At 43.5% G+C, this 26658-nt stretch overlaps 1 protein-coding gene across 4 annotated transcripts in view; it reads left to right on the top strand.

The window, feature by feature from the left end:
• Nfia (nuclear factor I A) overlaps window positions 1-26658 on the top strand; it is a 345833-nt gene that overhangs the window by 311696 nt on the left and 7479 nt on the right. For 3 of the 4 annotated variants that reach the window (XM_034504122.2, XM_034504120.2, XM_034504124.2), the window contains one exon: window positions 2232-2323. The exons of the other annotated variant lie outside the window; for it this stretch is intronic. In XM_034504122.2, coding sequence (XP_034360013.1) covers window positions 2232-2323 — 92 coding nt within the window. The remainder of the gene's footprint in view (window positions 1-2231; window positions 2324-26658) is intronic. 4 annotated transcript variants of the gene reach the window in all.

Genomic DNA, 26658 nt, shown 5'->3' with positions numbered 1-26658 from the left:
TAGAAGCAATAATGCCAGCATTTAAGCCAAGTTGAATTAGGTAATGGGACATAATAAAAGGCTTTTCCAACCTAAGCCACTTTGTTGTGAGCAGTGTATGAAAGCACACATACACACCCTAGTAACATGTATGCTGTGGTCAGTTAGTGTGCTTGTTGGGGATGTCACCGATATGGCAGAAACATCCTCAGAAATTTTGCTGCATGCCTATGATAAGCAGCTTTCCAGTGCCCACTGTTCCAGCAGGACCATCAGGCTGAGGGCTCCTGCTGCAGTACAGCATGGGTCATGTGGCTGCAGAACCCAGGCATACCTCCATACACTTCTGTACCTGTGCAAACCACGTGCTTATTGACAAAGAGAATACTTTCCCCTGGCCTGATGGGTCCAATAGATCATTTCAGCACTACCATCCTCTTGTCTCTCTCCTCCCTTCTTCTTGTGTCTTAGAAGCAGGTAACTATACTGCCAGCTAAAAGAAGCAGGTAACTATACTGCCAGCTAACTATAGTCCACATTCTCAGTACACAGAGCTCCTTTGATATTTCCTAGCATGTATTAAAGTAAAGCCATAGGCTAAAAGGTAAAAGGAACGCAAACTTGCCTGGTGTAATGGCTGAATTGTAGACTTCACTCTTAACTCAAACGTCCTAGTGTAGATGGTAGCCCAGAGGAAATGGGCAGATTCCCATGATTAGATAGTATGGCACAGAGCATCTTCATCCTTTTATACAAAACTATTGTAGATAAAGGCACCTAGATCAATCCTACCCTGACCTTAGAGGGCCCTTGGGTTCATCTTGTGCCCAACAGTTTAACTGGGTCACAGCTACACCATGTGACCACAGACCTGACTGAATGGCTCGTCTCTTACCACCATCAGGCTAACCAATGGGATTTGGGCCAAATTGGTAGGAATTATATTCCTATGTAAGCTTGAATAAGAAGCATTAGCAATCTCCTGAAGCATGAGAACTCAAAGAGAAACAGGTGATGTCAATAAGGACACAATTGCCCCGCCGGAAATTATGACCTGTTTTTGTTTTCTTTAGACAGTGTATATCTAGAGTTAGGTTTTTTTTTAAGTACTTTATAATTTGAATTTTTCAGGCTAGCTGATCAGTTAAAGACAGGTACTGCTGCTCTTACATAGGATTCCAGTTTCATCTATAGCACTGATGTCAGGAAGTTCACAACCACCTGTAGCTCTCGTTCCAGGAAAATCTGTCACCCTTTTCTGAATTCCTTAGGTGCATGCAGTTACATGTACATATTTATACACACACACACACACACACACACACACACAAACACACACACACTGGGGGGAGGGGAGGTAGTATTAAATGAAAGTCACAATCAAATAACAAACTAGAGATTCTAGGACAGAGAAAGAATGTGAAATAAATTTTTAGAGTTTGTGGTAAAGTGAGTTTGGAGAACACCTAACTAAACATATATTTGGGCTTGCAGCTCACGAAAAGCCCCCGATTTTCTTTTCTCTAGCGAAGAAACTCCTAAACACAAAACTACAAAACTCCCATGTCCAGTAAGGAGAGTGAACTCTAAAGTGGTAACCAGGGCCCCAGGGTGACAGCTCAGTTTATCTTCTGCAGAAGGGTCCTGGGAAGGGACAAGTAGCAGCATGGAGGTTTTCAGCACACCTGGGCGTCATAAAGCTTCTGCACGCTGCTGGGCCTATAAAGGCTGCTTGCTCTAGCCGGGTTTCCACCCCTTCCTGGAAAACCCCTTTATTCCTTCCTTAAGACTCCTCTTCCCTCTTGACCTGTGGAGGCCTAGAACTGGTTTGTGACTCTTCCAAGCGTAGTGGATGAGAGAGCATGGCTATAAAATGATATGTGTTCCTCCACTTCCTGCCCCATTCCTTTCTCCCTGTCACTAAGACGGGGTCTCTCTCTCTACCCCAGAATTCATGTTTAACATACGAAGTACACTTTGCAAATGTCCTGCATGTTCTAATCTGAAAGATGGGAGGAGAAAACAACTCCGCTAAGCACCACATTTGATGCCATTTAACACACCCCCCCCCCCCCCCAGCGGTCCCTGGGAGCCAATCCCGGCCGGCCCCTGCGTTTGCTAGCCAGATCCTTTTGCTAGCTACAGTGTTTGCATTAATCAGCTGCGTAGGCTCGGAGACTGTGTGTTTTGGTGTTGTTTGTGCGTGCAATCTCGTGCTGCTTCCTGAACGCATGTGTCCCTTCCCTTCACAGCCTACTCGACACCCAGCACCTCCCCCGCAAACCGATTCGTCAGTGTTGGACCACGGGATCCAAGCTTTGTAAATATCCCTCAACAGACACAGGTGGGCCGCTCTCATCTTTTCTGTATGTGGTGCAGCTTGTTTTATTCATCAGGTGCAGTCTGATGTGTCTTGGGGCAGACCAGGTCACACATGCCCCAACTCTCTCCAGTTCCCTTCCTCCTGACCCCATCCCTCCCAGCCCTCGCCTGTCCCTGCCCCCTTAGCCATGTTCTCTCTGTGTTCTTAGGAACCATAAGCAGCCTTCCTGGGATCCTTGCTTATGGTATTGGAGTAGGAGAGGAGAGCTTCTGGGTCAGACTGCTTTTGTCATGATAAATTAAGATTGCTAGGCTGGATGGTGTGTATTCCCTCTTTGTGACAGCCATGGCTCTGTAGCTATAACCAGACAAACATGGAACCTGTTTTCCATGGTACTGAAGCAGCCACTGGGAGACTAGCCACTCCTCTCATTTTATGGCCCCCAGGAAACTGGTAAGCTTTCTAAAAGATGGGGAGGGGGACAGGGACAAAAGGTTTCTAAACTCTTTATTAAGTTCCTAGTGTTAGGTCCAAGCAGTGACCAATGGGAAACTAGGGTGCTGTAACTGGGTGGTACTAAGCAGAAAGTCATATTGAAGTGGCTGATTGAAAATAGGGTGTAGACCACCCATAGCTGGCTGAGCACTGGAGAAAGATGCTTTTGGGTTTGAATAGGCTAAGAGGAGCTCTTCTAAAACAGGTTTAAAGCGCCTGCTGTGAGTTGAGATGCAGCAAACCTCTGGGCCCCAAGGCGGATATGTAGAGAGGTTCATGAAAGAGACTCAGGTCCACTTTGTAGAATAAACTAATCTTCGATTTCCTAGCCAGAATATAACCATATGCTTTCATAATTGACACCAGAAAATGATTTTTGTCTCTGAGGCTCTTGACATGGTTTGAAATTTTCTTCAGGTTGTTCTGTGCATGTGCTTAGCATGTGATGTCAGCTGCCTCGCTTATATCTGCTCCCTTCGTACAGGGTTCTGCTTTACTGTGTTTACCTGCAGCATTGCCTCTGATCCCTCCTACACTGAAGCAGCACCCCAGAAAGCCCAGCTCTAAGCAGAAAAGGGAGGGCCCAAGAAGAGAACCAGCTCTCCTCTTGAATCTCCCACTTCTGCTGTTTCTTCTGAATCTGGCTTGCACATGGTGTCTGAGATTAAAATTCCTATTCAGTGCCACCCTCCCATCAAATTCTTCCACTTATTTGCTGATTTTCCCATACTTTCAAATATTCCAATACTGTCCTGGTGGTTTAAAGTTGTACGTACCATTGCCTGAGAACACCCGTCCTAGAAGATGGGTGTTTAGCTGTGTGCTTTGGACTTCCATGTTCAGGCTCAGTGAAGAGTGAGCCAGCCAGCCTCCCATAGCTCCATGCAAGATGGTTTTGTTTCTTTCAAAGCTTCAGTTTGCTCAGATTGATTCATTGAAAACCCAAAAACTACAGCTCTGAAGTGTCTTGTTGGTATTTTGCATGGTATTGTATACAAACTAATTCACCTCATCTAAACTGTACATGTTCTACTTTGTTTATCTGTCTATAATGAAGCTGCAGTTTTTCCAGTATTACTTTTTTTTATATATAAGCGCCTTCTTTAACTCAAAGACAAAGTCTTCATGGTGTTGACCACAAAAACTTCAATTCTTAACAATCCAGATTTTGCACGCATCTGGATGAATGATGTCAGAAAGATCTAGTATTGGCACCTAGAACTGAATTCTTTTTGTTTTCCATTAAATATTTGGCATTGTGATGACAATAGCTTAAATGTTTCTTACCACAGTGACACCTGTCACATTTGGCTTGAAAAAAGTCATTCCTAATTATTTCATGAGAAACTGTAAGAATGGAATTCTTTCTCTGCCCTCTATGAACCTATCTAGTTTTATATCTTAAAGTAAAATGTATATCCCCTGAATATTTTTATTTTATGATATATATGACCATTTTAAGTAAGTATTAGATATAAATGATAAATAATAATATACTTTGAGTACAGCTCCCTCGTGAGAAGTCATTAGTTAAAAAGATATTTTCTTACAGATGAGTGTGTATGTGTGGTGTGTGTGTGTGTGTGTGTGTGGTGTGTGTGGCATGTGTGCACATCTGTGTATGTGTCTGTGCATATATACATGCGTGCATATGTGTGGTACTGGGGTTAACTCACAGATGCTAGGTTCTACCACTGATCCCAAGTCTTCTTTTTTACTTTTCAAAAACTTTTGAGATAGGATCTCACTAAATTGCCCAGGCTAGCTTTGAACTCACTCAGTGGTTCAAATAGGCCTTGAACTCATGATTCTCCTGTCTCAGTCTCCCAAGTAGTTGTACTTATAAGCCTGTGCCACTGGGCTTGGCTTATGGGAATTTTTAAGTTTTATTTGAACACCTGCACATTCTTTAGTTCCTACACAAGCTTATAGCTGTTGGTATTGATTGGAATTTAGGAAAACTTCTAAAGTTATCAGAAATTTGCTCTCTGCTGCTGTTCCAGTAAGTCAGAATCCCCCATGCAGATACTTAATTTGCTCTCTGCCTCTCTGCACGAGTAAATGTTGGAGTTACCTAGACAGATGTTTGACTGTATACATGCAGAAGAGCCAGGGATACTAGCCCACGCCTGTAATCCAGCACTTGGGAGGCTGAGGCAGGAAGATTGAAAGTTCCAAACCAGCCTGGGATGGGGGATGAGACCCTGTCTCAGAACAAAACAGAAGAAATCCTGACTGAAGTCCATAAACAGACATGATTTGAAACGCTCCTTCATTTCCCTAGAACCCAGTTCCTGGTAGAAATCTCTAAGCATTCCTTATGCCATCCAATAGAGGATTGGTCTCCCATTTGTTCACTAATTTCCACATACCTTCTTATTCTGAGATTTTCCTGGTGAGTTTGAAGTTGCATAACTGTTTTTGAAACAATCTATCTTAAAATACAGTTTATACACACAGCAGAATAGTGGTCATTGTTAAAAAACGAAGGGCATCCTGATACTTGCCACATATAGATAAATCTAATCACATTATGTTAAGTTGAACGCCTATCACCAAAAGAGAAAACCTGTTTTTAAGCAGTGACTTAATCTTATTCAGTCATGATGCATGTTAATTGTGGGAAATACAGATGAGAAAAATAATAAAATTCACCAGAAGTCTCAGTGTTAACTTTTCTATATAAACCCACCCTGGTTGTTTCTACACATTTGAGTATATCGCAAAAATAAGGTCGGGTTACATCCATTGTGTAGTAACCTGCTGTTTCTTCTGTGCAACAATGTATTATGACCGTCTTTCCATGTAAATTGAAAACATTGAATATTGGCTTTTATTACACCTATTCATCATCTGCAGTGATTGGTAAGGAAAGATATCACAGATAATTGAAAGCTGTTCTTCCCCCACCCCCCACCCCCCACCCCCCTTCACTGCCAGTCTATTGTTTTCTCCAGAGAACCATCCTGTCATTGAGGGATAAATGCATCCTTCTTACACATGTAGGGGCCCATTTCTGTTCACACTCCTTCCAGTTGCCTGGCGCATCATACCCTGGCTTCTGGCTCTGGCTGGACATTCTGCCAAAAGATCTGCCCTTTTCTGCCTGGCTCTTCTGCTTGCTTCCTCTGCTCCTATCATTTGGCCTTCATCTCACTCCTCCATATCTACACTGTAGTTGCTCTTACTAAGAGATGTGGCCAGCTCCCTGTGGAGCTGAAAAAGCCCACGTGTTCTGATAAACTCTCTCTCACTACACCCTGACACTCTTCTCCAGCAGCGCCCCATAATGGTTGATGCTAACTCATGGGAAAGTCCTTCCTTGAGTGTTTACTCACTTTGTACACTGTTGATGTGCCTCACTCAGCCCTGAATGATACAGACCCTGCCAGTCTTCAGATTTCAGCTGGGGGCTATTGTAGCTGATATAATTTGATCTCTGAAAACAAGAACTTTTAGGAACAGGCATTTACTTAGAGCAGAAGAGGTCACATTTCACAACTGGGTTAATAGATAGGAATACTTGTTCTCACACAGGAGGACTGAGCAGAGAGCTCATCTCCATAAGGATTCTAGTTTAATCCAAACATTCAAATAGAATGTTTGACCTACAGAACTTGGACGAGGACAAATTCTTTACAATGAAAAATGAATTCTAACACTATTAAAAACAAGCATTTTCTCTCCACCATCAGACCTGTCATCATTTGGCATCAACAGAGCCGTGGAATCTGAAATGTTAGTTAAACCCTAGAAGACTGGCTCAGCTCAGTATGATCCCGATTTGCTGTACCTTCTGCTAAATAAATCTTAGCACCTACAGTGTAACCGCTTCAGCTCAAGTTCATAGCATATGACTGAGCCTCACAGTCATCCTGAAAGGTTTCCATGGGGCAAACCAAGGCAATGGCATGCATCACTTTATGTGTTGCCCACAGCAGCCACTCTGCCACCTTGGATAGGTATCCACAGAGAAAGTGGAGCATAGAGATTTGGAGAGGTTCTCAGTCTGCTTCCAATCTTGGAGTCGTGTAACTGAGGTCTGGCTGAGAATCTGCAAAACTCCTGGCAGTTTCAACCACTTGAGCATTTGTTTTCTTGCTTACTATATTCGTCAATGCCTAAAGAATACAAGAATACCAACTGTCCTGAAGTTCTAGAGAGCTCAGTAGAAGAAACAAACATAAAGAAACAGTAGTACTAACATTAATCATGATGCTGGTAGTGCAGTGTGTCTAGGCATCATCCTGTCATTTGGGAGGCTGAGGCAGGAGGATCATGAACTTCAGCCCTGCTTGGGCTACATGGAGAGTTCAAATCTGGCCTGTGCTGTAAAAGTACCTCTCTCAGAAGAAAAAAAATAATTAAATAAAAACCATAGTTATTAGGCTAAGAGGCTTCAACATCACAAAATGGCTGGAAGAATATTCCAAAGACTAGAAGAGGCAGGAGAGATTGGGCTGTTTCTGTGTCCTCATCTAACTTTTGTCTGATGATATTTTTCTTGTATATTATATCTAAACACAAACAACACACACACACTTTTAATTCTTGATAATCAGGTGATATATAAAATTTGAGCATCCTAAAACAGGAAGCAATGCAACCCTAACTTCCCCAGACCAAGCAGATACAATTAGAATCCTTACCTGCCAAAAAATATACCAGCCAGGAACCCCCTCCCCCTCCTTTCTGAGAAATGTCTACTCCAAGCACTGTGTCCTCGCTTTGCATGAAGCTCTGTGAGGCTCATTCCCAAGAGCTCAAGCCTACTGCCTCCCTCCCTCGCTCCCCACCCCCACACACAGGACTTCCTGGTCTCAGAGGAGAAGTCCAACACAGAAGTTAAACTAAGGCTCAGCTGGAGAGTTACAAAAGGAACACAGATTTCTCTTAGAGAGCAACACAGTGCCCACTCCTGTCCCATCCTGCCCCACCCTGCAGGTGGATTTGAGCATTTCCGTAAGCTGATTGAAGAGGAACAGCAGATAAAATCTCTTCTGCTACTGACTTTGAGAAGTTACTTATTGGCTAAGTTGGTATTCTGTATAAAATACTCAAAGCACCCCAAGTTTGAGGCCTACGCTCCTTACAGCTTTGTGGCTGGCATTTATTACCACTTGGCAAACTAAAGAGACAAAGTAAAGAGAGAGAGAACCGGCACCAAGATATTCAGGGAGCCAAGGCTTATCTCAGTTTCCTCCTAACTAATCTGTTTACCAAATACTGTCTGATCACCTAATTATACACAGTGAACCCTTACAGACCACTTTCTCCTAAGCTGGTTTGATGTCAGGCCCATTCCTTCTGGGTCCAGTGGAAATAATACTGAATTTGTCTCTTAGCCTAGTCACTATGGCATCCATCTGTCCATCCATCCATCCATCTATCTGTCTTCTAAGTGAGGTACTTTCATAGTATTCTGCAGACCGGCCTCAGCCCCCTTCTAGTCTGTATGTTTTCTCATCCTGCCTGGGAAAAAAAGCTGCCTGTAATGTTTCAGCTTCTGTAAGAACAGTCAGTCTCTATTCCAACACCACTGCCAGAATGGCTACGAGTGTGTGTTTTGATCTCAGGAATTGACTAGGAATTTGTTCCATCACTTAGAAGCCAAGTGTATAGCTTCGGAGGTGGCCGTGGCACTTTCTCTCTTTTTCTTCAGTAATTCTATTTTTATAGCCTGGTTTCTTACCTGAAGTTAAGATGTGTGGTGTGTGTGTGTGTGTGTGTGTGTGTAGTATATATTATACTCACATATATGTAAATATATACCTATATTTATGAAATATATATAAGTATAAAGTATATTTATAAGTATAAATATATATAAGTTCTTATATATACATATATACAATATATATTATAAGTATATATTATATATAAATATGATATATACATAAACATATATATCATATATATACTTATTTGATCTTAAAAGCATTCATTAGAAAAGATCTATTGTTGTTAACCCTATCCTACAGCTTAAAAACATAGAAAACTAATTTAAAAAGGCAAAGTGATTTTCTCAAAGCACATTACCAAGGCTGTAGAGCCAGGACACAAAGCCAATGTTTCTATTCGGCAAGGACTCTGAGGGGCCCTCGGCCTGTAATGCTGCATGTCAGCTAACTCCCTGCCAAGCTATGTGACTTCCTTTAAAAGTTTTTCAACCAGTGGAAACTTTGTTTTTCAAGTTTTAATTTGGTAGTACTTTCTAGAAAGGTAAAGGAAGTGTTGTACTGCCTTGTCTCAGTTCTTGTGTGCCTGCCCACCCATCACCTTTGAATATTTGTTTTTGAGGGGTTTTTTTTTTTTTTTTTTTTTTGCATTTTGTTTGGAGTGTAGCCATGCTCCAAAATATTTGGGGATCCAGAGCTTGATGCATGCTAATAATTCCAGCATCCTGAAAATGGTGTGGCACCTGTCTCCAAAATATAAAGATGGAGGGTGACTCTTAGCTAACACAAATTGATGATTATTCTAAGAATTATTGTACGGACCATGCAACCTCACAGGGTCAATGTCTGGTAAATATCGCTGCCCCCAGCATTAACATGAAATCATCAGCAAAGGAGAATAGGATGATTAAGAGATGATTTCACACACACATACACACACATGCACACACACATACACACACACACACATGCACACGCACATGCACATACACACGCACATACACACATGCGCGTGCACACACACACAAATTCATAGAGGAAGAAGACAATGTTAAAGGTGTGGTGTTTGTTAAGCATGGGAGAATGGAAAGTTAGAGAAAGGCTTAAGAGAGGGGCTGTGCCTTGCCACGCAGTGCTTCCCCGAGCAAGGTGTCTCAGACCGTTTCCACTCGCTCGCCCTTTCCACGTGAGCAGGTTCTGCATGACCTTAGGGTTATAGGTCTCATACGTATATAGAGCAGGTGCTCAAATCAAGCATTTGCTCATAACAAATCATAGAGAAATGTATTATGAAATAATTTTCAGTATATATATATGATTTATGATTTATTAAAGATTTCAGCAGGTTTGCATTCTAATGAAATGGATGCAATCATTTCGGATACTGCAAGATATAGACAATCTTCAACTTTTCCAGAGTTGATCAATATTCTCGTTTTAAAATTATCAATACTGGGAGTATTGCTTCTAATAAATACTTATTAACAAAATGGCAGAAGGAGGTTTAGGGAAGTTTCAGAAATTGTTGGAAATTCTATCCACATACAAAGGAAAGCTCACTTAACAAATGATCTATGAAACTCAAGTCAACAACACAAAAAGTTTTAATTAACTGTTCTAACAGAACCCAGAGATATACTAATTTGATACTAGCATGCTGACAGTTGGAACAATGACAGGAAAATATTTAAAGTCTTTGTTTTCCATAATGAAATCATTATGTTTCTGTAAGAGCAGAAAGCTTTGTGTGATTAATAAAAACACTACAATTCATAACCTGCAATAATCTCGCTCTGAGCTGAGGTGTTTCAAGTAGCGTGTGTTGTTACTACACAGTGTGACAATGCATGGGGCCAAGTACACATTGAGCCCTGTGCAAGCCTGTAAAGATGTCCCGCGGTGCAGCATGGGCCAGTGCTGCCCAAACACCCCAGACTCATTACTCACTTGACTTTTAATTAATTTCTTGTCATTGCATAGCTAGAAACATCCTATTTACTGGTTCCAATATTTTTAAAACCCCATGTTCAGTTTCACAACTCCATATCCATGACTCACAGGTTTTAAAAGTGGGACTATAGACAGTAGGCAGGAGTTCTCGACACTTTGACGACAGTTTTTGTAGAAGAGGAATGCCTCTGTCAGTGGAGGTTCTGGGATAAGAGACATGTCTTTGACACTCTAATCTGATCCCACAGTAGAACAGGCACAACGCCATTAGCTTTGGAATGGGAATGACCTGTTTTCACATCCTGCCTATGTTCCTTTGAAATCCGGCTTCCATATCTATTTGATGAAGTTGGTAATAGTGTCTACTTACTAGGAGAAAAGTCAGTTAAGTATTGCTTAAGCTAATCAAGGTTATTTTTTCTAAAAATACAAGAACACTGTTGTGGTTGCCATTGTTTGAGCTGCTGCGGGAGTCCAGCGGGAACCCATGTGCTTTCTAACTTTCTGCTCTGTCATCTTCACAATGTCGTCTTTCTGTCTTCATGCTTGGTCCTCCCAATCCCAGAATTTGCTGCAGCTCCAAACATCACCCCTGTATCATACTCCATTGTTCTAACAATAGCAAAGTGCCAGACTCCACTTTTGTGCCTGGCTACCAAATTTCTATTTAGCTCTCATTAGCTGAAATTGAGTTCCATTTTAGTCTAATATGTAGGTGTTGGGAAAGCTAGCATAAAGTTGTATTGTTTGGCTTAAATCTTGGTCCATTACCAAATACTGATCATGTTGTTATGTCTAAATGAAGTTAATTCCATAAAAGAAATAACAGTATCTACCATTTTTCGACTCTCTAAGAAGATTCATGTACTTTTCAACTTCCCTGACGGTTCCTTTTCTTTCTTAATACTGGTCTTCATATACTTTTTTTCCCTCCACTCCCTTTCTGTGTCTCAAGGAGACTATGTGTGTTTGTATTTGTGTGTGTGTGTGTGTGTGTGTATCTGTATTTGTATGTCTATGTGTGTGTGAGAAAGAGAATCAGAGAGTCAAAGACATACAGAGAGAGAGAGAGAGAGAGAGAGAGAGAGAGAGAGAGAGAGAGAGAGAATTATCATCTCTTTCAGCTGCTGTTTGAGGTCCAGGAAGTGGACAGGGCTGTCTCCTGATGGAGGACACATCTCTCTGGGTTATTGTAGACTGAGAAAGCTGTATAGAGGGCATGTGGCTCAGCTCATGGGGGTTCTGTACACAGTGCCCCCCTGTGCCCCCAGGGTTCACCCAGCTTCCAGAGTCTGAGCCAGGTGCTTCCTCTATAGAAGAACAGTGCTGGGCTCTGCTCAGCCTGAGTCAACAGAGCTTAGAGAACAGGAAGCTGAGCCCAGCACCCTCCCTGCTGCATGAACTCCAGGAGGCCACAGCACAGTGGATTCTCACAGTTCATTCAGCCTTTGCAAGGAAAAGCCCAGGACCAGGAGCCAATTCCACAGAAGTCTCTCCTACATGCTAAGTGATGACTGTCCACATGAGGGAAGGATTGAGTACCCAGACTTTGTCTGGCCAGGGCCCTTCACAGAGCTGCTAATGGGTCCAAGACTTTGGCAGTCAGAAGGACACACAGTTCCAAGCCAGAGTCCTTGGTCTATAGTGAGTCTCTAAAGAGCTGCTGACTTCCGCTGACTCTTCCTGTCTCCTCAGCCCCTCAGTACCCTCCCTAGTTTGTGCTAGAGATGAAGGGAAAATGCTGTCATTAGTGACCTGAGGATACTGCCTCACAATATGGAACTGAAGCAGTGTCCTCAGTTCATGCCTATCCCTAATCTTTTAATGAAGACTTTCTCAAAGGCCTCACAGTGCGTCCTTGCAGCAGAGCCAAAGTGAGTTACTGCGGCCCTGATATTTTCCACACTCACTCCTGAGGCACAGAGCCTCAGGATGTCCAACACCTCTGTGTTGATGTTCGCACAGAGTTAGCACAGCTGGTCCTTGCCTGTGTGTGTGTTGTCCTCCTCCCAAGTCTGAACATGAACACCAAATAAAAGCAACTTGAGGCCCTCATGATCCTGCCTTGGATGATGCAGGAAGTGCTCAAGACAGGCTACATAGGCAGCTTGCCTCCTGTTGCCTTAAACAATGGAAGAACTGATCACCAGTTCTCCTGAACTATGGCCTTGGCACTTCAGCATAGTCTCTCATCTGCTAATGCCTGGTCATGTGTGGCACATGTATGGATAGGGAAAGAGTGGTACAGGGAAGTACAAGGAATATAGGAACACTGTACTATAGGAAGGTCCCGAGATGAGGCCAACCATAGATCAGTCTTGTACATATTGGGAAAGTGGGAAAAGCATTGGGCCAGGAGACACAGTGCCTGGCTGCCCAGCTCATCTCTCCCTCTTGTCAGCCAAGTGATAGATCTTAAGGAGATGAGGGACGTCAGGATTTATTGAGTACCTACTGTAGTCCTCATACCATATTGAGCTAAGAGAAAGGCCTTGACTACATGTAAACTAACCACCACCCTACAAAGCTTGCAGACTTCTGGTGGGGGAAGTAAGCAAATTCCAATAAAGTCTGATGAATGACATCATGGGAACATGTGTGGTCTATTAGTAGGACAGAAGAGCAGGAAGAACTCTGGAGGGAAAATGCGGGGTGGGGGAGTCTACATCAGAGGTGATGACAGAGCTAGTTTTATAGAAGTATCCATCCTCGATAGAAGAGCTCTCTCTCCTTTGCAGACTCGGGATGCTGTGTACCAAGGAAAAGTTAGATTGTGGGTAGAGAACAGTGTGTGATCTGTCATATAAAGTCAGCAGATGAGAATGCTGGACTGTAAGTCTGGACTTTAAACCAGATCCTAGTCATGGATGAACATATACCTGGATCTAGGGGAGAGCCTAGTTATGGGTGAACATGTATCTGGATCTGGGGGAGAGATTCTTGAACTTTATTTTGTGGGAACATTAAGACTTGCAGAAAGGCATAGAGGGTTTCGGCAGGAAGAGCTCTTGGCCTTGCTTGGTTCTGATCTCCCACTGGGCATGGAATTCGCAGGCAGACATTGCATGTAGAGACATATGCTCTTGAGTTTTTTCCTTTCCAGGAGGGAAGAGTCAAGAAAATACAGGCTTTGGAAGGAGGCAGATCTGAGTCTATTTATCATGTGACCATGCTGACTCTATTTTAGCCTCCTGACCCTTAGAAGTCACATTTTGATAAAGTCATGAAGTTATTCCCTCCTTCCTTCCATTGGTGTGGCATTCAGATTTAATCTGAGTAGAATGAGAAAGCCCAGTCTCTACCACTCAACTGTCCTTAAAATGAAGTTTGGTTGGCTCTGAGGCAAAACTGGAATAGCCTTAATTCTTATCCAGACAAAAGGCCTGAGAATGGGAGGAAATGAAGGAAGGTTAACAGGGTGAGAGCCCTTGAGCTGAGGGTCCAGTTCAGCCTCCCACATCGGTTTTCCATGAAGTGGACTCTCGTTGGCCACTAGAATGATACTGTTCATTAAGAACGTGCTTAATATCTTCCCAAAGAGCAAGTTGAAACTGCACCAACAGCATCAGTTTTTTGAGTCTAAGGATAAATCTGTCAAGGAATGCAGCGGGAGAGCCTCTGTGTAGAATTCCACATTTAAAAACAATTAAACTTTATGCCTGGTGAGGGAAGGAAGAACAAAAAATCTCAGTGCAAAAGCAAGTCGTGAAGCTGGGAGGGGTAGTTTCTGGATGTTTGTTTTGTCAGATAGTGCGGCTGACATGATTAGTCCTAATGGGGTGGTGATCCTCATTGAATTGCAGATCATATGAGTGACTGAAGCTCCACAGGGACCCAAATAAGTGGTGCATATGGTATTACTTAGGCTGCATCCTTTAACCAAGCTGAAGGCTGGGTTTTTGGTTGTTGTTGGGTTTGGATTTTTTTTTTTTTTTTTTCTGTCCTTTCCCAACAAATGCAGGACACCTGCCACACATGCATCTTCCTGTCCAAGCAGTGGCCTGTGGAGAGGCACCTAGGACAAGCAGCTTCTCCTTACTGACTCACACCCCGGGTTTGCTCTGTTCCCTGGGTGTGCCCCACCCCATACTCTCCGGGCAGATAATGGTGCATCAGATTAGCCTGCTCTGCTTCTGCGTCAAGACCCCGATCAATTTATTGACTCCGTCAGAGTGGCTGGTACAGTAATTGTTACAAGAGAAGAATGGAAAGTGAGCCCGAGTCCACATGAAAAATAAAAATGACGTTTTGTTCTTTTCTTGCCCCAGCCCTTGCCTCGCAGATCTCCATGTGCTTACCCAGCAGAGAGCACTTTACTGAAGTTAATCAGCTCCTTCTACATTATTAATGGTGACAGTTAGGGTGCCCCGGGATGGGGATGGTACGAGTGGGAAGCATTGATCTCATTCAGACAGTGTGGTCCTGAGCAGGTTTGGAGCTCCTTCCTTATCTCACTGCACTGGGGGCCCCATCAGATCACATTTCCCAGATTGACAGCATGAACGACCGCCTCCCATCAATACCATCGATCTGGTGCAAAAGGACAAGGAGCATTTTCAGCTGGGGATAGAATGAGTTGTGGTGACATGAAGAGGATTTCTCAAAAGCCTTTCAGCTTAGAAATCTAAACTGAAACTAAGGTGCTATTATCTCCAAAATGCAAACAATGTGGACCCCCAGAAAAAAATGAGTGTAGAAGAAACTTTCTCCAGGTGATCCATCAGTAGAGTCAGTTGAGACCATCAGTGAGCCAGGGGGTGTAATCACTGTTTGGGGGGAAAAAAAGTTTTCACTAATTTCTTGGGAAATTTTTTGGCTAAGTGTACACCTTTGAAAGACATTTCATTAAAGTTCAACTTTCATGGCTTCAACCAGCAAACCCTAACATAAATCCTATATGAATGGACGAAGCTGAGTGGGTGTCACTGGTGACCTGGAAATAAAAGGTCAACCATTGAATTTATAGCTTTCTCAGTGAAAAGAACATAAAGATTCTTGCCAACTGGAGTGAATCCATATTTTAATGTTTCCCAGTTAAGATTATGAAATCTAGGGATTAGGTTCATGCTGTTCAGTGAAGGTCAAACCTTGAACGTGATGGACTAAGTGTCATTCCCATGAGGTAGAAGATAAAACCATTGCTACCCTTGGCAGTCCAAAATGACTCACCCATGACCATTAACTAAGGTATAGGGATTCCACCATCATTACCAAGGCTAATGGTGATTGCCACACTAATCAACTATATTATTAAACCACTCTGCTCTTCTCCTGTAATGTCCCCAAACAGTGATAGTGAATTGAATACTATCAAATAATTCTCATATATAATCAGGAGTGAACAGAGATGGAGAGCCATGGTTGTGATGAAGGCCTCCTTTTGGAAAAACAGACTGTGGCTGTTTGCCTAGTAAGAGTAACACCAGAGCTGTCTCCCAGAACCAAAAGCTGGTGTAGGGGCAGCCCTACTTTAACTGATTCAGCAACACAAAGTTTTTAAATTTAAAAAAAAAAAAAAAGCATGCATTTGTCTTTTAGATTTTTGTAACCACTTTCTCTCTTTTTAGGGTGAAAATAAATAAATAAGTAAATGGGTCATTTTGCCAGAACTTTGCTTTCTCTGTTTCAGAGCTCCGAGTCCACCCATTTTGGATTTTTATGAAAAGAGAGAGATAGATTTCTAATATTTTGATGGAAATCACTTGGATTATTTATTTACCTGTACAATTTTTAAATCCACTTCAAGCTGCCAGTAATTTTTGAGGTTAAAGATATAAGATGGGAGCTGGTAATTCCCTTAAAGATTATTCACTTAGAACACATTGTTTCGTGATAGAAATTAACTGCATGTTGGAACAAAATCTTTTTTCACTTTAACAAAACAGCATCTTTAAATAAAGGGCCAAAGCCTTCAAACAGCTCACAGGCTGTGTACCTCATCCGGGACAGAGACCTGGAGTCTGACTACAGAAGGGGAAGGGGCTGGTGACTTGGTGACATGGCTTCCATTTTACCGAGGTATTTCATAAAAGCCCAGTATCCATTAGCACAGTTACCTTTCTAAAGCTGTGACCCTTTACAGTTCCTCATGCTGTGGTGACCCCCAACCATAACATTATTTCCTTGCTACTTCATAACTGTCATTTTGCTCCTGTCATGAATCATCACATAAATATTTGTGTTTTCTGGTGGTCTTAGGCAACCCCTGTGAAAGGGCATTTGACCCTCGCCCAAAAAGTCTCATTCCACACGTTGAGAACCACTGCAATAGCATGACCCCAGTGCTTTGGAATCTTGAAGAATATAAGCTTTTAATTCAGTTCACCTTGGGAGAATTTATTTTCATAGACTACAGTGTGTGTGTATGTGTGTGTGTGTGTGTGTGTGATGTCTGTGTGTGTGTCTGTCTCTGTGACAGACCTGTCCGTTCTCCTGGGTAGCTTTTTTCTGCAGTTTTGTGCCCTCCACTCTTCACCTCTCAGACAAAGGTTAACATCCCGTCACCTCACAGGCAAGCACTCGAAAGTGCTTTTACATGAGCTGAGGAATTGGAAGGACCTTTGATTTAAAGTTCAACATTTACATTTGTAATTTTGACTAATTTCCATGCTTGCATTCATTAAATTGAAATTGTTTAATTAGAATAAGATGAAAATTGATCATTAGGATTAATTTGACCTGATAGGCTTTATGTGTCTTTCTAGGCAAATATTATGAAATATGGTAATGACAAACCAATGGGAGATGATGTCACAGCTCTGCTGTGTAGCTCGGAATGCATGTGCGGTTCTTCCTTCCCTCATCACCACCCGGCGGCAGCCATCCTGTGTATCTCAGTTAGCATCTTCCCAAATATTATTTCCTGTGAAAGTGTGCGGAAGAGCCCGGTTCTGTTCGCACCTCCCCTAATGACATCACAGTTCTCCAACCCCTAGCATCTTCCCAGAAGGCTGTTCGCTTGGCTCCTCCCCTGGGCTTTGTATCACAGTGGCCTTTGCTAACCAAAGGCTGCTGTCTAGAAGCCCTCACAGAGTTCTCTAAAGCTCCTCTGGCCTGGGGTCAGGGCTAGGAAATCTAGACTGGTCTTTACCTATTTCTTGCTGCTTTCTTTATGTAGGAATCAGGTGAGGAATTAGCAAGACAGGGAGTTCCCAGGTGCTGGGTAACTAAGGCTAAGGCGGGGTAAGAGAGAAGCCTTTCCTCCGTGTGTGTAATTTTATTACAGGAGGCAGCCTGCTCACTCCATCCCCTTCCTTCCATTCAAGAGCTGGTTTTCAGAATTAGCCAGTCTTGCTTTGCTTTCAGAGAGAGAGAGAGAGAGAGAGAGAGAGAGAGAGAGCGAGAGAGCGAGCTGTTTAAAGAAGAGACATAAGCTGAGTAGCACTCAGCACAAACCCACCCAGACACATGTAAACAAGCAGAAAGCACTCGTGACCTATCAAACTGTTTTGTCTTCAAAGCAATTAGAAGCTTCAGGTTCCTCCCACCCACCATTTTGCAAGGATTGCTTGGTGACATCGGCAGCTACGCTTAATGCCTTTTGTGGAGGAACCTTCAATGGCAATCAGGCCCATTGGCCGTGGACAAGGGACCAAAATGATTATTAGAGTTTATGAAAAATAAAGAAGAGAAACCAAACCAAACAAAGGAATGACTACAGCTCACACATAGACTGTCATCATCAGTCTGCAGATTGGGTAGAAACTAAGATGCTCTTCGGAGCTATGAACACTGATGCCATCCCATAGGTACATCCCATAGGTGCCATAGGTACCCAGAGAAAACCAGACTCAAACCCATTTCTGCACAACATAGATTACACTTTATGTGTGTCCACATTACATAGAATGAGCTTACAAATTTCATACCAAAAGGTTTGATTTGAATCATTTTCAGTTTCAGATATTGAATATTTTTCAGCATGGAAGTAAACTGAGGCAGAGTGAACTGTAGCACAGAGCCACCATATATGTGCTGTTACCCTCCAATCCAAGAAATGCCCACCAACCAGCACATGAAACAGAGATTTCTGTCGTTCTGCAGATAGAGAAGAACCTTCTCCCTTTTTTTCCTTCTAAAGCAAGGCATCAGCTCTAAACTCCTGGACCTGTGAGGACAATCAGATGACAATCATGTATCATACTTTGTTTCATTTCATCCTCATACCCACCATGCTAGCAAGGTCATCTCAGCCCCCCCCCCCCCCCCCAAAACACACACACACACTGATGTGCAAAACCAATGATAGAGATCTCTGTGGTTCTTCCCTAATCTATCCTGGCTCTATTTCCTGAGTCTCACATCACATGCACACACACACACACACACCAACACACACACACACCAACAATAATTCTTGAGCCATTGATATGGTTTGTCATGGGTCACCCTGGAGGGTGCTGCTGCTGAACCCGGGAACCAGCAATGTACAATCTGGTGGGTGGGATCACAGCTCAGGGAGAACTGTTCTGTGTAAAGAGATACCATGAGAAGACAGTCACTATCAGTGCTACTGGGTACTGCTTGATAAACTGTCATTCAGAGAGAAGACAAGAAACAGATTCCCTCATTCTCTTTCTCTCACTGCAGTTCGTGAAGACCATGGCCTTCTCCTCTGGCCACCTGGACCCTTAACTAGCAAAGAGCTAAGTGTCAATCTTGGCTAGACAGGAACTAGCTCTCTCCGTCTTGCTTCTTAAGGAACAATTTAGAATCTCAACTCTAGCTCTCCCTCTTAAGCAGTCATTTTTTAGCTTGCAACTCCCAAGATATTGTTGACCTCAAACACCTCTTGAGTATGTGTGTGGGGGGGGGGGTGTTGTTGTTTTGGTTTTTAGTTGTTTTAGGGGTTTTTTGTAAATATAAAATGAAATTTGGGGGAGTTGGAAACATTTTTTCTAACAACACCTTTCAACTTCATTCACAAGATAGAAATGGTATAAGGCGACTCACATCTTCATTTCTGAAAAGAATAAATGTGTGTTGGCCAATTCCAAAAAAAAAAAAAAAGGCTGAGAAATGACTGCAGAAAGCTTGACGTCAAGGCGACAGAGTTCTTCTAGAACATGCATCTAGAATCCATGATTCACCTTCACTAAGATTGTACTTCACACACCTAATAGGGAAACTTGGGAAGACTTAAGTCTGTTGGTTCTGCATCATGTCTCTCTTGCAGCCTCTAAGAGTAGTCTGCAGAAATGTTAATGGCAGCTATAATGTGGTGCTGCCAGGGGCCCTGAGAGGTCTGCTGTGCCTGAGAAAGCAGTCCAGATGCCAGCCTTAAAGCATTCCTGCACCAAGCCTTGGAAACTAGCACACTGTGCCGGCACAGTTCAGAGAGAACACATGTAAATGAGGCTGTGTCGTAAACTCTGGCTGAGCAGTTCATTTAGTTTAAGCCTGAACTTGAACTCATAAATGTGTTCCTGCAGAACAATACAGGAAAGTGGATGTGGTTGAACAAGAACTAATATTTTGTCCCTGACAGTTCACTTTTTTAGCGGTAAGAAAAAGTATTGAATTATTATTATTTTTAATTGGAGTATCTTCTAGACTAGCACAATTTGGCCTATCTGCAGGATGTTTGTAATTGCCAAGTCAGAATGAAAGCAGGTACACATCGTTTGAAGCTGCAGCCATTCTTGTGAAATAAACAATAGGCTCTTGTCTTAGTCTGGTAGCTTAAGAGAGGCAAAAGACCCTTCAAAGACCTGGCAAACATAATAGTCATGCAGTCTGTATTATTTTTATTAGGCAATAGCACAGTGATGGTACATGAATGTGCGTCCTCCATGCTAGCACTCGACATGTGTTCTGAACTGCTCCTAAATTTCCATCAATAGTAGACCACTACCAACTGGGGCTTAGCCACAAAACCAAGGGAGCATGACGGTGCTAGCGCGGCTGGTTCTATGTGATACCTTTTTGAGTCTGTCTTTGCTTAGGGTATGAACTATTCAGAAATCCTTGCTCAGAAGGTAAAAATAAATATTCTGTACTAGGATATTTCTTCTCTCCAAGTCACTGCTCTTATCCTATGTTTACCATGACCAAATCACTGCTAAGGCCCCTCAGGTTGACACTTGGGGCACACCTGTGGGGCCTGCACCTTGTATTCCAGCTCCATAGACAAGCTGCCTTTTTATAACTCCTGGAAATCCTTAGGAAAAAATTAAATTGTTTATAGTAATGAGTATTGGTTAGTTATAAATTTAATCTAGACATTCAGAAGGAAATAAATCTAAACATAAAAGCATGTGCTGTTTCAGCATTAAGGGGGAAAAAAAACTGTCATTGAAGTTGTAAACTCCCCCATGTGGTCCTGTTTCACCAGTCACTTCTTAACAAAGGCAAATTTTATTGTAAAACTCTAAATCCTGTCACAGTCTCTGGAGGAGGAGATTGTTGGCAGAGGTGAACCAACTGGTAATCCCCACTTCACATCCACACTGACTCGGGCTTCCCTAATGATGGGTCACCTGTGAGGCCAATTTAGCTTGTTTGTGGGTTTTGGGTGTGTGTGTGTGTGTGTGTGTGTGTGTGTGTGTGTGTGTGTGTGTGTTTAAGTTTATTAAGTTAGGCTGGGCCCTTTGCATCCTGCAGAGCTGTAGTGGTGTTTTCCAAGACAGTGCTTGCTCTAACCTTTAATATGAAGCATGAGTACTCTAATGCCTCTCAAAAATGACTGCCACATTGTAGACCAAGAGAAGATGATTCCTGAACCAGTGAAATCTAAAAAGAGGTGTTCTGGAAGGAGAAGGGGAGTATAGGAATGACAATCTTTGCATTGTAATCAGAGAAGCTTCCATACCAGCCAGTGTTGAGTCTGGGTTTCAGTCTAGGACCCCTGACTCCCAGACCTGCATCCAGTTGCACTGCCCAATGCTCCTAAACTTTGTTCTCAAGAATTCAAAACCTGCAAAGCTAAGGCTTTCTCTGTGGTCTGCTCAGACTGCCTCTGTGCCTACCTTTGGGGCACTGTAGAATCCTCTGTTTCAGCTGCCTGGCAAAGGGGTTGTGGCTTCCTTCCCTCTTTCTTCTTGTGGTGAGTGGAGTAGGAAGTACCATTGGTTTGGATAGCCTCTGAGAGATTGGGGTCATCTGAGATTCTTCTGTGGGCTTACCACAGGTCAGGAGGAAGGGAGAGACATGCTGAGGGTGGAAGTAGAAAACCAGACCAGAAAGGAAAGCTCAGAGACAGTGCACAGAGGACTAAATGAAAGAAGAAGCAAAGACCTGTGCACAGGCCAGATGGGGCACCTGCTGGGCAGAAAATTCCAAAAGTGGCTGGGGATAGTGGAGTAACCCTGTAATCCCAGTGTTTGGGGAATATAGGCAGTAGGATCAGAAGCTTGGGGTCCTCCTAGGCTGCATGGTGAGTTCAAGGCCACCCTGGGTCACATGTAAACCTGGCTTAAAACAGCAACCATGTATTTAAGGTATACCTGTTGTACAGTCTCAGAGGCTCCAGGGGCTGAAGAGTGAGACCTAGAGTTTGTTCCTGGCAGGGGTAGATCTCCTGGCACTCCGCTGCAGGATGCCTGTGGGAGAAATCTGAAGTCCCTGGGCTTCTGACTGTCCTTCCTGTTCCTGTTCCCTTTCCTGGCTCTATCTACCTGCAGAGTGAGAATAGCAGTCCTCATGGTGGGTTTGCTGGAAACCCCAGCCATGGTTGGGAGGAACAACCCCAGTAGAATGATGATTAAAATGGGGCCACGCTCTACTGAGCACCGACCTCCAGTCCCCTGCCTCTCTTCAAACAGAAAAGTTACCTCCCTGGGCCACCATTCAGCCAACCCCAAGTGTGACTGCCTGCCCTTGTTAGACAGCAGGCATTTAACAAAAATTGGAATCCAATATGTAGAAAAACATAGGTTTGTTTTTTGTTTTGTTTTTCATTTTGTAGTTCCCCAGGAAATTGAATTCCTTTCTTGTCCCTACTCTACACAACTTTCTCCTTTTAAAAAAGTTTATGAAAAGTTGGGGAAAAGAATACTTGATCATGAAAATCAAAACTTACAAAGGGCTAGACCCTACCTTTTAAGACAGACAGTAGCTACTAATAAAGAACACCTTCCTTGTGTCTGAAGAGCAAACCTACCTTCTTATGACTAACTTCCCCTGTGGGAAAGGGTTTGTCTTATATATCTAGGCATTAAAATACAACACTTAATGAAATAGAAAGAAAAATCATCTTTCATTTTGCTTGTACAGGATAGAAGTATCTGTAACTTAATGCTCCCTGCACTGTTGATTTTTGTAGAATTGAAATATAAAAGTGAACTGATCATAAGCACAGGTTCCAGGGAGAAAAATTCAACCCCAAAGCCCCCTACACAAGTACCCATGTGCATGCGCATGCTCATGCCCGGACACATTCTCCACCCCACATTCACACCACATTTTCCAAGGCCAAGCTGTGGTGCCACCATCTCAGCTCCGCCCAACACATCCGGTACTGTCACCCCAGCCCAGTACATAGGAACTCAAGACAATTTCATCGGATTGTTGTCCCCTTAATCTCTACGCCGCACCTCAGATCTCGGGCAGCTTCCGTGGCACGGACTCACTTTAATGGATAGAATCTATTTTTCATGAAAAAGCAGGAAATAAGCTGTCTCTTTCATAAAAAGATTTACAAAATGTAATCATTGTTGAAATATTCCCTTTGAACTGCCGTGTCCACGGGGGTCTCCGGCTCCCAGAGGCCAGCTTCATTAGAGCCTCCTCCCAAGCGCTCCAGAAGGGCAGGTACGCTGGTGGGGCCCGCTTTGATGTCTTCAATGAATGAAAGAAAAGCACAATAAAAAAGAGCTGTTGATCAAGCATAAAATACTCTTTAAGCTGACAGAATAGCAGCGTTAACACACCCTAAGCTGCTTTTACTTTTCCCCCTTTTCCTCACGTTTTCCTGTGCTTTGTGTACAGTGGGGGTTTGTGTTTTATAAAAAGTCTCTGATCTATGTAGTATGCCATTCACTAACAAAAACCAAAATAGGATTGTTTCTGTCCCACTTGGTTTCCTGACTACTCCCTGTCTCCCTCCCTCCCTGTGCCCCTCATCCCCAGCCTGGAAGGCCTGCAGTTTAGCCTGGTGCTTTTCAGGGGCTTGAGCCAATTCCTTTGTGCTGTAGGTTTCACCGCTCTGAATTTCGTACCACAATTAAAGACAGATTTTTTTTAATTTTCTCAAGAACTTTCCCTTGCAACTAGGAGAAGGAGCTGGCACAGCTGCCACTCATAACTAAAAAATTCTATCATTTAATACGAGAAAACACATGACCGAGGGACCACTTTCTTAGGAAATGGTTTCTCTTTAGGCCCACGTGGATCCTCGGGCCAGCCATATTTAACAGTTAGAGAACCCAGAACTCAGTTTCCCGAACTTGCCCCCACTCAAGTATTACCTCATCATCAATCAATCAACCAACCAAGTATTACCTCATCATCAATATTCCCATTTCATGGAGTCAAAAAGTGAGGCTTAACGGCACCAACAATCGTGCCTAAGATAGTCTAGCTAGTCCACAGAATGCAGGTGCCACTCTATACCTGAGCAGTTGGATGCCAGAGCCCAAGTGTGGGCCATGGGAAATAGCCCTCCAGTAGAGTGAACACAAATGGGACAGAGAACAGTTTTTACCAGGAAAGTCTTTGGTTTTGTGGGGGGGAGAGTATCGGAGGAAAGTATAAAGGGAGACCAGGAAGAAACTGGACTTAATAGTAAGAGCGACACCCGGGTAAGCTGGAGTATGGTGAGATTTCAACCGTGGAACAGCCCACACGACTGGGTTGTCCATGCACTCTCAAAGTTTGTAGGTACTGGATGGTTTATTGGGTAAAAAGATTAGTGTTTTCCCATATTGAGGTTTGAACCAAAGCAGAGGTCTTGGCTGGGAGCAGCAGAGACATTCTCCAGGGAGCAGTGGTTTGGACAAGCGCTGTGTATGTAGTAAGCAGGCAGAAGGCCATGTTGCAAAACTATTGCACATGCTACTGACGCAGTTGGCCACATTTGGCCCCATTGCAACAGCTCTCACATTGGAGCTGCCTGGGGCAGCCCTTAGAGACTTGTGCCTCTCTAGGAAGGGTGCCTGTCACTGCTGGAGGCCAAAGCACGTGCTGAGAGCATGGATGTGCCTAGCTGCGCTACGGATATCCATCTAGATACCGTGCTTTACTGAGGGGAGCTGGTGCCTGGCTCTGGGGAAGCAGAATCCTGCTTTCCTTTTTTTTTTTTTTTTTTTTTTTTACTTTACTTAACACTCTCTATTCAACTTAATCTGTTCAGTATTTCCTCTCACAACCACTAGGGCAAGACCATGGGGATGCCACACCTGAGAACATGAGTAGCTTTCTTGTGAGGAAACAGACTGTCACAGTCCCATCACCACAGGAACAGATGGAGCCTATGGGTAAAGACCCTAAGAAAGACACCTCAAGGGGAAAAGGGGGGAACATCTAGCAAGGTGAAGCTACTTGCTACCAAGCTTGATGACCTGAGTTCAATCCCTGGATCCCATATGACAGCAAAAGAGAACCAACTCCTGCAAGGTGTCCTCTGACCTCCATAACCCATTGAGGCAAACACACACACATACATGTGCACACACACACACACGTAATTTAAATTTTTTAAAAAGAAAAGTGGGTCACTCCATCTTATATCCTGGGGACCGGCAAGCATTAGCACTGCAAGGAAAAGGCATAGCCTGTGCCCAGTGCCCAGCAGGGAGGAAGCATTTGGCTTTGGGGATCTGGAAGGAGTTTAACACACCACAAGTGGTGAGAAGATAAGGCTCTACAAAGGTAAGCCAGGCCACTCACGGCCCATTAATGTTTTAATAGTTTCCTGCACAATAAACAAGTCTTGGTTTAGAATTATTGAAAACAGGCTTTCTTTAATTAACAAAATAAAATCAGACAAGAAAAATGGCCGTGGAGATCAAAGCCTGAGGCTTGCAATACCCATAACTAACACCTGTGTTCAGCATGTCACCCTTTCCAGAAACCAGTCCTGACCACTGCCATCCTCTCTCATGGCCAGCACTCCAGGGTTGCTCAGCACAGAGCTCTGTGTACGTGACGTCACACAGCCCATCAGTGGAATTCAGTACAGTGCTTTAGACGTGGTCTCATCAGTCAGGTTTATCAGGATCCTTTGAGAAACCATGAAGGGCATAGAAGTCTGAAGCAAGCCACTTCCTGCTGAACACTAAAGCCCCTAAGGCAGATGCCATATTTTCTTTACTCTCAACACTCCCAGACCCTCAAGTACATGACACCAAGCAAATTGCAGCCTCCCTCTTGGTACTTGCTGACCAAGTGACTAACGGCTTCCAAATGGTTGATCCTAAAAGGAGAAGCCAGGAGTGCACACAGAGGTCTGTCTACTCCTTCTGTGTCAGAGACGCTAGTCCGTCCCCCCACCCCCACCCCCCAGCTTTTGGCTGATTTGCCAAGGACAACTCATTTGTGCTAAATAGTAGGCTTAGTTCATGCAAACAAGAACAGGAAGCCAGAAATGACTAACTGATTGGGTTAGTGTGGTCCAGCAGAGGTAGCATCACCAGAAGGGACAATATGGTAGCTGCACTGGATGCAGACCTGCTTGCTGTGTCCCTTGTGTGGCTGGTAGGGAGTGATGGGTTGGAGGGGGAGCTTCCTGTATTTTTGTGTTTCCGTTTATGTGTGTAAATGTCCTTAAATAACCCACCTTGCCTGGAGAAGAAAGCTAAGCGTCACACCCAGTTCTGGATTCCACATTAACAACCTCCTTCCGTGCAGTGTTAAACTTTGCCCCTGAGGGCCTTTTGTTCAACTTTTTAATTTGAAAAACAGATTTTGCCGTCACAGTCCGGCCTGCCCTCCACAGCTCTCTTGCTCTCTCTCACTCTCTCTCTCTCTCTCTTCCCCAAAGTGAAATAGAACTATCCCAGATCTATTTCTTTTTTGTTTTTAAAAATGTATGCCCTGCCCTCTGAGTAGAAAGAGACAGAGACCGTAAAAGAAGTTTTGTGTGTTAGAGTATTGGCTGTTGACAAGGAAGTTGAGTCCCTGGCTTCGTCCCCCGCCTCCAGTAGACTCGGGACCAACTCCATTTTGTAATTGTGCACAAGGCACAAGAGAAGGACCAGACTGCCACTGTCACGGTGCCTGCTGCCATCTCAGCCCTCTTGTTTAGGATGCAATGGGATGGAGGCTGTTTATGGTTCGTAAATCCTGACTACTGTG

The sequence above is a fragment of the Arvicanthis niloticus genome, chromosome 5 (genome assembly GCF_011762505.2).
Source record: "Arvicanthis niloticus isolate mArvNil1 chromosome 5, mArvNil1.pat.X, whole genome shotgun sequence".
NCBI lineage: Eukaryota > Metazoa > Chordata > Mammalia > Rodentia > Muridae > Arvicanthis > Arvicanthis niloticus.
The sequence above is the reverse complement of the archived record's forward strand: the minus strand, read 5'-3'. Positions and strand labels throughout refer to the sequence as shown.